Source organism: Salvelinus sp. IW2-2015, linkage group LG4q.1:29 (assembly GCF_002910315.2).
Source record: "Salvelinus sp. IW2-2015 linkage group LG4q.1:29, ASM291031v2, whole genome shotgun sequence".
Taxonomy (NCBI): Eukaryota; Metazoa; Chordata; class Actinopteri; order Salmoniformes; family Salmonidae; genus Salvelinus; species Salvelinus sp. IW2-2015.
In genome coordinates, this window is record NC_036842.1 from 37,059,214 (window position 1) to 37,072,755 (window position 13,542).

Consider the following 13,542-nt stretch of genomic DNA (forward strand, 5'->3'; position numbering starts at 1 on the left):
AATATACCACGGCTAAGGTGTGTGTGTCCTAGCACTCCGTGTTGTGTCGTGCWTAAGAACAGCTCTTAGCGGTGGTATATTGGCCATATACCACACCCCCTCGGGCCTTATTGCTTAGTTATACCCCAGGACATGACCACCCACGGAGCCTAGCTTGACTTGTTTGTCTGTGGCTGAATCTTATGTAGGCTACCTGACACTACAAGCTCCACAACAAGCACTRTATGTTGCTTTGTTTAATGACTATCCTAACAGAGAACAGAGGAAGTTATACTATGGAACATTTAATACATTAAGTGGTTTCAAACCTTTTTCCTTTTTTTCCCCTTAACAAACAACAAACATCAACAAACAAAAGAGGAAWAGTCACATACAAAACAGCATACATACAAAYKTTTTACATTGGCAGGAATCCTACACAAACAAATCATATTCATTAATAATACTACAGGTTTTAATGAACTTTTTTTGTAATGTCCCCCCCCCCYCCCGTCGGCTATCCGACCTGAAGATCACTGATGTCATGATTTGACCTCCGAGTACCCAGTTGTCTTAAAAGCACCATGAATGTGACCAGGGACCAACTACTGTGTGCTCAGGTCTCCTGCCACAACAACACTGTAGCAGCCCACTGAGCTAAAGCCTATGGCTATAAGCTTGGGGGGAGCTAACTCAAGTCTTCAGGTCTCAGTAGTAAGTGTATGTCACTACACTACCACTGTGAACATGCTTGATTTTCTTTGGACAAAAAAATGCAAGTCCTGCCCCATCCCCTTCCACTCCCACATACTCAGACCTCCCGAGTGGTTAAAGTAGTGATAACGGTCAACATAGATCTCTGCMCTAGCGCCAGGACGGCTTGGAGAAAACATACATGAAAGGGGAATAAATTAAAAACATATTAAAAGAGGTGCAGTCAGACCAGTAATAGTGGAGGATCGTGGACATTTCCTGTATGATGATCAGGAATGGATCAATAAGTTGATCATGCATAGGCAAATGTATCTGTGCCTCGTCTCCTTCACACAACTGAAAAATATCCTAACGCAGCCAAAAATAACAAAAATTTAATATATTTTTATTCATTTAGTGGAACAGTCACATGACAACCTAAACATAAAGTCTCAATTTCAAAGTGCAAGAAAATCAAACAGTACACAGTGCATGCCTTGAATTGTGGAGTTTCCACCACCAAGTACAGTATAAACGTGTAAAAATAGGATGCTGTTTATTAACAAATGTTTGCAAAGTCTTGAGCAATTTACTGTGGCGTACAGTAGAGTTCCTCTTGATGAGTTTAGTCAGTTTTTACACTCAGGGACAATTTTTTAAATACATTTTTTACACTTAGGGACAAATTTCATTCAGACCTGACAAAATTCCACAGAATTAGCTAACCCAGCCAAGTCCAGTTCCGATCAGGTCCACTCCACCACATATCTCCCCAAGCCTCCAATGAGCAATGCGGTTGCATCAGGTTCTGTTGTCCAGTTTACTGAGGGTGTCCATTTTGGGTTGGCCCACAGTGGGGCTGTATTTCCTCTGGGATGGGATGGCAGGGAGCACCTGCACGCTCCTCAGAGGGTCTCCATTCAGCATGGGCAGGAAGGAGCACAAGGACGGGCTTTGGGGGATCCCTGGCCTCTGGGACTTGGAGGTCAGTGGCGRCGGGAGACCCCCTTGTCCCCGACCCAGGGTGTTGAGAGGCAGGGACTTGGACTTCTTCACCCCTTTAGAGACTTGGTCTGGTGGCAAGGAGACTGCAGAGGGAAAAGCTTGTAAAGTGTTTGGTGTTGTGTTGGCAATCATGTCTACAAGAAGGCCAAGAATAAGCTTCTTTGCATCCTCAATTTGCTTTCTATAGTAAGAGGACGCACCTCCACCTCTCAACATTTGTACATACCTACCTGTGCACTGAATGTGACTCTGCCGCTCTGGAGGGAAACACTACAGCCACCGTCTACAGACACTGCCTCAAGACTTGACCCAGAGCGTCACAAACGCTATGTSTAACCTCTAGTACCACTAGGCTGGCTATACTGAAATTGTAGTGGAACATGTTGTATAGATTGCGATGCTGACAGTGATACTAAGATATGACAATAAATCGCCAAGGATGTTTCCCTTACAGAATATAACATCAAGCKTTGTAGTTATAGCACAGAAAGTAAACGAATTCATGCATGCATTCAGAGCTCTGAAGTTTTCAAGGCTACATAGTCATGAAAAAAAGTACTTACACCGGTGGGTACAGTGGTCACGAATGGGGGCCAAGCAGTTCCGTGTTAGGGCAGTCTCCCTCATGTTTAACCTGTCCAGTGTTAGCAGGTGTGTATTTGGAGCTTTGGTGAAGAGAAGTACATAATGTTATTAGCATGCACTTGGATGCATACATTGTGGTGATGTAAAGCAGAAGTTACGTTCCCTTGTTGAGAAGAATCATCAAAACTCAACTGCATAGWAGTTCACACGTTTTCTCATGCGTCACTGCCATGCTATTTTAGACAGGCAAGAAAAATGGTTAGGGCTACTGGTTTTGAATCGAAGCGGACTCAAGGTGTGAACAGTGAAGTCAAGTGTAGCTATCTACAGTATATTATCTTAGCAGGATGTGGCTTTTTTGCTAACTGCTGCTTAGCTCTGGTGAAAGGACAGTGAGATGACTCACTTGATAACTCATGAGAATGCACCACAAGTTTCTATGTTTCAGTAAGTCACACATCCCCTCTGCTAAGTTATCCTCTCCTTTTGTGAAAAACTCAACCCATCTTACCTTGTGAAATACTTACTCATCTTACCTTGTGAAATACTTAACTCATCTCACCTTGTGAAATACTTAACTCATCTGAGGAGAATATCAAGGTGGATTGCAGGATATCGTGAATCCCCAACTCCAATTGGAAAAAAGTTGGTATGAAGTGCTTATGAGCCTGTATGTACTGTAGTACTTATGAAGCTGTAGTGTGCTTATGAAGCCTGTAATGTAATGTTATGAAGCCATTTATATAATATGTTACTGTATATTAGTTTGTATTAGTTCACTTGGCTAAAGTATGTCAAAGATGTACTAGTGACAAGCTCCCAACGGCCCACTGATCAATCTGTCCATGCAGTAAGGATATGAAGCTGATTGTATTAACTAAGAAGGGACTTGGCTTTCAATGAAACAGATATCATCTCTTAGTCAAGAATCAGGAACTGTCTTCTTGATGTAGCAGTACAGCATGGCTATAGAGCCTTGTTCTGGGATCTGGTTCAAGTAGCTCTAGTAATCCTGGCCATCATTTCCATTGTGTCCCATCCTTCTTGACAGATGCACTGATCAGACATTTTTTTTTAACGATTATGATTAGGTGTAAGTAATTACACATCAGGTATGCTGAAGTGAGTTCAGAACTTCAACATTATTAAATGCAATAGCGAAAATGTGGCCAGTGTACCTTTTGGAGAAGGGTGGAGAATTGGGATGCAGTCACATCATACTGATACAGGACGGAGTCAAGGAGAGGAAGTTAGTTTTAAAAGCTGGCCACCTCTATTTTTAATGTCCATCAGTCCATTTCTCGGCTGTAGGCTCCACCCTTTGATGCATGCGGTGCGGGGAGGCCAGGTGACAGGTAAACTCCTGCTGAAGATGGTACTCCATCAGATACACAGGATGCCTGTGGAAGGACTTCGCTCTGCTAGCCGACAATATTGGTCGTACAACAAACACACAACACAAGACAAACAAAACACAAGACAACTCAGACACCCAAACACAACACAACACAACAAACAACACAAACACACACCACACAACAACACCACAAAAACCCAAACCACACCCAACACACAACACCAAACACAAACACCCTGTGCTCACGGTCGTTTTGTTTTGAATCCTATTTTTTGTTAGTTTCTACAATAATGTAAAGTTGAATGTTTAATTATTATTACTTTATTATTATTATATAGATATAGCAAGTGTTTTATTTAATTCTGTGTCCAAAACATTATACTGACATTCCAATTCATCTCGGCTCAATCATTATGGCTGTTTCAGCACCTGACATAATCGGTAGAGAACTTTACATTGAGGCCCGTTGAATGCTTTGAAACGGCCTCTCTTCTTTCCTCTTTTTTTCCTCCGTCAGCAATCTAACATGAAAAGTGTGACTAGGAAAGAAATCCATCACATCAGTGATATGATTACTTAAAGGGAAGGACTATTGTTCAAGGTTTGAAGCGGGAACCCTATGTTGCCGGTCCTAATAGTCAGGAGTATGGTTCATATTCCGCGTGAGGTTGAGTCTAACTGTACTGAACAACAGCATCCAAAGTTTGTTGAAGCTTTTAGAGTGCTTGCAAATTGTACAGAAACAATTGTTTTCTTTTTAAAACGAAATTCCTTTGTGCACTGTCTTTGAGTCGCACTTTCAACAGCAACATTAAATGTTTTGCGTAAAAAAACAGAAGTGACTTGATAACATCCATTTTTTTTTTTTTTGTCTTTTGAAGGTGGTGGCTTGCGAAGGCTGTGTGTGTTTGCTAGAGCGATATAGAGAGACCAAGGAAGAAACGGATTCCCCGAAATAAAAACGCGTCGCTTGCATATACAGCAGGAACCAGGCTGAGTGACCTTCAAGGTGAGAGCATTAAGACAAATAATCATGGATTAATGACTGTTTCAATGTGTAGCTATTATCTGACTAGAGTACTAGGAAGTTATAATGATTAATTTAAGATCTCAGTCATATTGTTTACAGCGCAGGAAAATGATTCCTGCAAGCAACAGGAAAGTGTGAATTATTGTGATGTGACTTATAATTATGATATTTGTGTGGCGGAGGTAGCAGCTCTCTTTCCGTTATGGGAATAATGAAGTGCAAGACTAATGATCACGCTGCAAATGTACCAGAGTAACTCTCACGAATCGATAAAGCTCACATACAGACGATAAGTTTGTACTTTGCCTATATATAGAGTGTTAGTATAGAGACGTCTCAGAACAAATTAGATCCTACATTCTGTAGGCGACAATGTGGTAACAATGGTGTATGAAAAGAACATTGGAGAAATGAGGTCATAGGCATTAATAGCATAATAGTATGAACGGAACAACAAGTGCGTTAGCATGTCATAGTTCAGCGAATATAGAAAGACACGTCTGACTAAAATTACCCACACGACTGTTGCAGAGAAGCACTGCCAGTTCCATGTTAACACTGGAACATGTTTGTAATACATAAAAGAAGGCTATGGCTCAGTGCTGCGCAAGTTTAAGTAGCTTTATCTTCTGGGAACAGCGGAAAGCCTGGTTACCAGGGCGGTTGTATGTGTGGTGTAGTCCATAGCGACACAGCACCTTTGTGATATGCCTAAGGACGGCAGCTGCTCCAGCGTGTTTCTCTCCTCTCTCTCTTTTCTCGTCCTCGCTACTCACTCTCTGCTCACCTCTCCTCGGATCCTCTGCACTTCTCTCGCTTTCCGCTGTCCCGTATATCGCCTCCTCCGTCCGTCCCTCTCTCGTCTCTCTCTCTGGATCTTTCTTCTCTCCTCCATCCCTCCACTGCCTCTCTTTCCCTCTCCCTCCTCTTCTCATCTCCCTCCCTACCTCCCTCCTCTCTCTCTCTCTCTCTCTTTCTCTCCCTCCTCTCTTCTCTCTCTCTCTTTCTCTGCACTGCCTCCCCCACTCTCGTTTCCTCTCTCTTTCTCTCCACTCCTCCCCACTCTGCTTCTTTCCTCCCTCCCTCCTCCCCTCTTTCTCTCTCTCTCCTCCTCCTCCCCCTCCTCTTTCTCTCCCTCCTAATTTCTTCTCTTTCTCTCATCCCTCCCCACTCTCTGCTTCTCTCTCTTTCTCTCACTCCTCCCCCACTCTCTTTCCTCCTTCCTCCTCTCCCTCCCTCCCTCCCTCCTCCTCCCTCCCCTCCTCCCTCCCCTCCTCCCTCCCTCCTCTCCTCTCTCCTACTTTCTCTCTTATCCCGCTCCGCTCTCCCATCTCTCTCTTCTTCCCTCGTGATCTCGCCTCATCATCTCCTCTGAATGTGGGAAGAAGGGTCTGTCGCTTTGGATTCAGCAGGCCAGTGCTGATCTGGTCGATACAACAACAAGAGGCCCACTTTCTCTCTTCACTGCTTCTTTCTCTCCCCAAGCCATCTGAGCCAAAGCATCATATGAGCTGCGGACTTGATAACAGTGAGGGGCTAAATGGAGGGGTTTCATCGGTTTGAACTTCGTCTGAACTTGCAGCAGGTGTCGGCTTAGTAATACCATACACACTACCACAGCGGACTCGCGAACAAAATATAAGTCTGTATAGAGTACACTCTATGTGAGTTCACCTCCGGTATGTTTGGACATCCCCCCTATCAGTGAGCCGTTAGTGTCACGAATACAAAGGAATGTATATACAGAGAATAAGTTGAGTGCCGAAATAGAGCATGTCAGGGGATCAGTCTCAGCAAGAATGAACAGCATGTTTTTCAGGGGATAAGATAGTGGCAGAAACAGGATGTCTTGCAGGTGTGATAAAGTTAGCTCGCACGCATAGGAGATATATAAGGGGATCAGTTAGCTGCAGACATAACAGCTATGTGTTCAGCGGGATCAGTAGTGCGGAATAACAGCATGTTTCAGGGGATCAGTTTCAAGTCGGCGGAACTAACAGCAATGTTTCAGCAGGACTCAGTTAGTGCAGAATAACAGCACATGTTTACAAGGGGTTCATTGTGCGGGAATAACAGCAATGTTTCAGAGGATCAGCGTTTGAAGGCGAGGCGCAGAGAATCTAATATTCTTGATTCAATAATGAATAATATAACCTGGGTCTGGTTGGCTCGCCTCGCTCGCGCGCACGCATCTGTGATGTCCCGTGCGAGCCCTCCCTCGAACTGCAATGTAGTCACATATCCCAAAACGCAAATCACCTTGATATACGCTTGAAACAGAGTTTTGGAAAAACATCACATCTGACTTCTCGACTATTGCAGACATCATCGGCAGTCTGCTGCAGCATCTGTGAGCCTTGTCGTGTGAAATCAGACTCACAAGACAACGAGAGCGTATGTGATCAGTGACGATCACATAGTAACTGGGAATACCACAGTATGGCAATGGGAGGAGCAGGATGGGCGAATATATAGCATATACGAGCTTCTCTGATGTAATCGCATCTATCAACATAACAGCTCGTGAGAGGGAAACATGGATGAATGACTAAATTGGAGAATGAATTACCATCTCCACACTTTCTGTACCATAAGTAGGGCTTGAGTTTTTCTGACAGATAGAAAAGTAAGAGGCCCAGGCGCCCTAGTTTTAAAGTTGAATGTGTTCAGGTTAAAGACTCAGTAAGGAGTGATAAACTAAGAGATGCTACTATTCAGTGGTTCTAGAGAATCTATGTCTTAGTTTGCATTGGACCAATTTTTCAATATGGTCTCTCTCGTGTGTCTGACCTGGCGTCTTCCATTGGCCATCTTCACCAACCGTCCTGACAGTGCGTGCAACGGTCTCTCTGCAGGAAGGGCGGATCCAGCCGACTCGTGGACAAGGACTTCAAGACAAGCCCTTCTTGGGGCAGTGCAGGTAAGAGACAGCCCTCATTGGGGTAGTGAGGGTAAGAGACAGCCCTCCATTGGGCTAGTGAGGTAGGAGACAGCCTCCATTGAGCAGTGAAGGTAGGAAGTGCAGCGCCTCCATTGGGCAGTGCAGGTAGAAGACAGCCTCCAGTTGGAGCAAGTGCAGGTAGGAGACAGCCTCCATTGGGCAGTGCAGTTAGAAGAAAGCCCTCCATTGGGCAGTTGCAGGTAAGAAGACAGCCCTCCATTGGGCAGGGTAGAAACCGCCTCCATTGTGGCAGATAGATAGGAATGACAATGCCTCCATCTGGGCAGTCGCAGGTAAAGAGACAGCTCCATTGGGGGCACGTGCCGGTAGGAGACAGCCCACCATTGGCAGTGCAGTAGAAGCCAGCCCTCCATGGGCAGTGCAGGTGAAGACAGCCACCATTGGCAGTGCAGGTAGGAGACAGCCTCCATTGGGCAGTGCGCAGAGTAGGTAGACAGCCTGCCAATTGGCAGTGCATGGCGCGCAGGACACGCTCTCATTGGGCGTGCGGTAAGGAGACAGCCTGCCATTGGGCAGTAGCAGCGCACGACACCGGCCTCCCATTGGGCATTTGCACGGTAAGAAGACAGCCCATTGCAGCGTGCAGGGAGCGCAGCCTCCGCATTGGGCAGTGCAGGTAGATACTTAGACAGCCCTCCATTGAGCATGCAGGGAAAGAACAGCTATATTGTGTGCAAAGTAGTGAAGGTGAGGCAAGACACCTCCATTGGCGCAACGGTAGACGCGTATATAGAGAGAGCAGCTGCAATGAGTAGGAGCCCTCATATGGGATCAGGATGGCAGGTAGGAGAACAGCCCTTCCTGGGCAGTAGCAGGTAGGAGACAGCCTCATTGGGCAGTGCAGAAAGGGGAAACTTACTGCCGATGACTGTGATTTTGAACGCAAAGGCCTTTACAGGAGGCCGAGATTCCCAGACACCAAATAGAGAGCATTGAATTTCACATAGAAGATTGTCATTGAGCATGCCTTACTAACTGTAAGTTGGCTGCTAGAAAGGGCGTCTGGTAAATGTTGAGTATGGCGCTATAGATAAAGATCAGCATCGGCCCAAAAACAAACAAAAATCATACCAGAAATGCTACCTCTCCCCATTAAATAACAGGGGAGTTAGCATTTTTATATCATAGCCCAAAGATGATACGAAGCAACTTGGTGGGAAGAGTCTCGGTGGTTTATAGATGATCATGATTTAACGCAGGGAATTGGTGGCGAGGGGTAAAGAGGAGCAGATGCCGCTAGGAGGCAGGGCCTGACGCTGCCCGGACGGCCAATAGGGAGGAGCTGCTGACGAGGCGGGAGATGAATGGTATGGATGCTACCTCTCCCATTACAATACAGGGGAAGGTTAGCAGGCATTTTATATCATCAAAGAAGAATGCTGCTAACCTCTCACCATTACAATAACTAGTGGGAGGTTAGTCATATGTTTATATAGGTGGGTATGATATTTAGTGGTGCCATGTTGCAATAGTTTACTCACGTATCATTATTCAAGATTCATTCCAGGACTATCATAATCATGGTATGCAAATGCCACATATACTGGTAAAGTGTTGAAGTACATTCTATCTCTTCACTCTCTCCAAATATCGGAGACACTAACTTAAAGCAAGTAGACACGCCAGCAAAGTGCATCTAAGTGTGTTAGAGTCCTAAGGCTATGAATGCACTTATTGTGTGTTAGGAATTTGGGCAACCATAGAATGAATTCTTTTACTATTGTGATACACATTACAACGTGAAGGTGTGCGATTGGTACCAATAGCTTGCGCCCACCATAGAAGGTAAAGGTAACAAAAAGTGCTGTAAGTATTCTAAACGGTTAACGATTATGGATGAACAAAGTACCGAGACTCACTGAAATTCAATAGCTGCCAGTACTGCAGCTTGTGAAACTGTCCATTGGGTAACTGATCTTCCATAAAGAACTCTCACTCACAAAGAAGGTGTCCACTAACTGATGTCAGTAATGCTTGAGCTTCGCCTGGTCACTCGTGAGTTATTATGTTTAATTTGTTTGAGCCTAGGTAAGTTTCGTAGACTGTCTGATATGAATTTATTCAGAGCCCTCATTACTGTGTTGTTGCATGAATCCGCATAATTGAAACGTGGATATAAAAGCATTAGATTTACGCACGCTATTACTTCTCACGCTCTTTAATCGCTTCTACACGAGTAAGAGTTTGAAAACTTTGCAGGTACATGTGCATTACATACTATGCATTGAAGATAAACTCCACTTTAAACTCCACACATCTGAGCAACCATCAGTATATGGCATTAGGTTCTGTTTTTATGTCATTTTTCCCATTGAGGATACTAGTGCCGCCACCAGGTGGCCCTATTGCTAGGAATGTGCAAGTCCCAGAAAGTTCTGAAATGCAAGAAGTCCTGTCTTGGCTGGGACAGAACCCTGCAACATACTTCATTATGTGGAGAGTCTTGTCTTAAGTCAGCTTTGTCAATTTGCCACACTAATTTAGGTTGTTACGTAAGTGGTCAGTCTGCAAAACAATTATTCCATAGCAGTGATGCGGTCAGAGGCTGTATATATCAAGTGTTCTATAAAGTTGAAGTGCTGATCTAGGATGAGTGTAGTTTTGCCCTTTTTGATCACAATCATGAATAAGATTAAAATGGACTGCGGGGACCTATTCTCAGTCAGCACACATCTACTGTAACTTCCCCTGCCTGTTGCATTAAAGAAACCATATTCATATCTTCATAAAAACACTCCATACACACTAGGTCATTCGATTTTTGTGTTGAGTGCAAATCCGGCTTTGTATGAAACAGAGGTGGTTCGTGACACATGCTTGCGTTGAAGAGTAACCTTGACTGAGACCTGAAGACTTGCCTTAGCTCCCTGCAGCTAACACAGTCGTATTCAATGGATTTAAAACCTGCCTGTCTAATCATTCTTTCTCTGCTTCTGTCTCTGTCTCTCTCTCTGTCCATCAAATTCATTTCAATTCATGTATCAATTGACATGGCAAGTTTTTTTACTTACATTGTCAAGTATACATATCGAAAAAAAATTTATAAACGTATATATATATCACACATATATATATTATTTAATTATACATCTAACTCTCTTTTACTCTTCTTCTTCGATCTCTTCTCTTGCGTCTCTCTCTCTGCTCTCTGCCTCTGCCTCTCTGCTCTGCTCTGCCTCTGCCTCTGCCTCTGCTCTGCCCTCTCTGTCTCTTGTTCTGTCTCTGTTCTCTGTCTCATGTCTCTGTCTCTGTCTCTGTCTCTCTCTGTCTCTGTCTCTGTCTTCTGTGCCTGCGTGTCTCTGTTCTGTCTCTCTCTCTGTCTCTGTCTCTGTCTCTGTCTCTGTTGTTCTGTCTCTGTCTCTGTCTCTGTCTCTGTCTCTGTCTCTGTCTCTGATCTCTGTCTTCTAGTCTCTGTCTCTGTCTCTCTCAGTCTCATGTCTCTGTCTCTGTCTCTGTCTCTGTCTCTGTCTCTGTCTCTCTCTGTCTCTCGTCTCTGTCTCTGTCTCTGTCTCTGTCTGTCTCTGTCTCTGTCTCTGTCTCTGTCTCTCACTCTCTCTCTCTCTCTCTCTCTTGTTCTCTCTCTCTCTCTCTCTCTCTCTCTCTCTCTCTTCTCTCTCTCTCTCTCTCTCTCTCTCTCTCGTCATCTCTCTCTTCTCTCTCTCTCTCTCTCTCTCTCTCTCTCTCTCTCTCTGCCTCTCGCTTCCTTCTCCTCTCTCTCTCTCCCTCTCTCTCATCTCTCCTCTCTCATCTTCCCCTATTCTTTCCTCTCTCAACTCTGCAAGTGGCAGCAGATTCATGTGTTCTCATCATCCTGGAGCACCGCCTGGGCTCCTCGGTCATACAACTACGACGACGAAAACGGCAAGACCTGCGTGCACATCGCCGCTGCCGCTGGATACAGCGACATCCCTCTATGAGTTGGCGCGCTTTGCCGAGACCAACCTGCAGGCCCTGGAGTGTGGACGAACGGTAACAAAGAATGGCAGCACATTGTTTTCTTTGAAATTGCATGCCACAGTCTATGTTTCTAGTCCTCTGTTTTTCAAACAAAAAACATTGATTGTAAAGTCAAACAAACCATAAATCTCCACACAAGGACTACTTTTAACAATTTCCCACTGAACATTTAGCAAGGCATTTACTTGAAGAACGTGCAAGATGCAAAATGTGGTTTGTGCTGTTTGTGTGCCGTCTTCTGTTACCATGGAATTTCCATTACTGGTTGGTAAATTCATCGAACTTATCATGAATAACTTCATTCAGTATAGAATAAGATCTGTCTTTCTCACGAACCCCTCTTCATTGGGCGGCAGCAGCGGGGAAGGAGGACTGTGTCCAGGCCTTACTGGGCAACTAGGGGTGGAGACGGGACCAGGGATATCAACGAGAACACACCGTCACATATGCAATGTACTGTGGCCACAGCATGCATCAAGCTCCTCTCAGCTGACAACAGGTTGACATACCCGCTGCATTCCGTGTGTGTGTGGTGTGTGTGGTGTGTGTGTGTGGTTGTGTGTGTGTGTGTGTGTGTGTGTGGTGTGTGTGTGTGTGTGTGGGTGTGGTGTGTGTGTGTGTGTGTGTTGTGTGTGTGTGTGTGTGTGTGTGTGTGTGTGTGTGGTGTGTGTGTGTGTGTGTGAGTTTCCATTAATTCAAGTGGAAATGGCCATGCAATAATTCTGTGTGCAGTCGGACATCGATTATTTGCAGATTAGTAAAGCCAAATCTCTTGGAAAAGAAAATGCCTACCATCCATTTTAAACCAGAGTTGTGAATAAGACTCCATGCTCTCATTGATGGATTCGCTACGAGCAATTCAGCCAGAAAGCTGCCTTCCAGGGCAGTGATCCATCCCAGCTGTCTTCTCAGGGCAGTGATCCATCCAGCTGTCTTCTCAGGGCAGTGATCCATCCCAGCTGTCTTCTGAGGGCAGTGAATCCATCCCAGCTGCTCTTCTCATGGCAGTGATCCATCCCAGCTGGCCTCTCAGGGCAGTGATCCATCCAGCTGTCTTCTAAGGGCAGTGATCCATCCCAGCTGCTTCTCAGGGAGTGATTCCATCCCAGCTGTCTTCTCATGGCAGTGATCCATCCCACTGTTCTCAGGGCAGTGATCCATCCCAGCTGCCTTCTCAGGGCAGTGAATCCATCCAGCTGCCTTCTTGGCAGTGATCCATCCCAGCTGTCTTCTGGCAGTGATCATCCAGCTGCCTTCCAGAGTGTCCATCCCAGCTGCCTTCTCATGGGAGTGACCCGTCCCAGAAGAAGGAGGGCAAGTTCCGCATGCTCAACCAGATCTTCTCCTGCAAGAGGAAGGAGCACTACGCCCGCCAAAGAGAGCTGGGCGCGGACACCTGAGGGAGGAGACCTCAGAGGATGGATGACATCATCACCATGTTCGATTGTCTGGCTGACTCCTCTTCGGCCAGGAGCTTGAAAACGAACGCTCCAAAGTCAGGAAACGGCCTTCGGTCGAAGCAGCGCAGAAACTCAATCCACTCGACATCGGGACGGCGAAGGACTACAAGGGACTGCCTCCTATACGGACGCAAAGTCTTCCGCCCATCAATCTGGGCACGTCTTTGTTTTGGCCATCTCCCAGAGTGCTGTGGGCAGAGTCAAGCCACGAGGCCGATGGTCAACCACTTTGCAACACCGTCTCAGAAAAGCAAGAGTGAGCATGACTTATTTGACAGCAGGCCGAAGGGACAAGCGTTGGTTAGTCATTCCTGGAAGACCAGTCCAATTCAGTCCATTTTGGCCCACAAATCCTGGATATCACCCACCAGAAAGGTGTTGGACAAATGTACCATGAGACTTATGGACCTACTGATGTCCTCTGCCCACACAAGCCCCATACATACAGAAGAATGAACAATGGTATTATTACTTGACTTTTTACAAGGTAAGATGAGTGAAGTATTTGCAGGTG

The 13,542-nt window shown here is 45.4% G+C and overlaps 1 protein-coding gene across 1 annotated transcript in view; it reads right to left on the minus strand.

The window, feature by feature from the left end:
- Positions 1-497: 497 nt before the first annotated feature.
- The window catches only part of ankrd55 (ankyrin repeat domain 55), a 57,220-nt gene continuing 44,175 nt past the window's right edge, over positions 498-13,542 (minus strand). The window contains 2 exon segments of the mRNA XM_070442897.1: positions 498-1,760; positions 2,241-2,346. Coding sequence (XP_070298998.1) covers positions 1,474-1,760; positions 2,241-2,346 — 393 coding nt within the window. The 3' untranslated portion in view covers positions 498-1,473.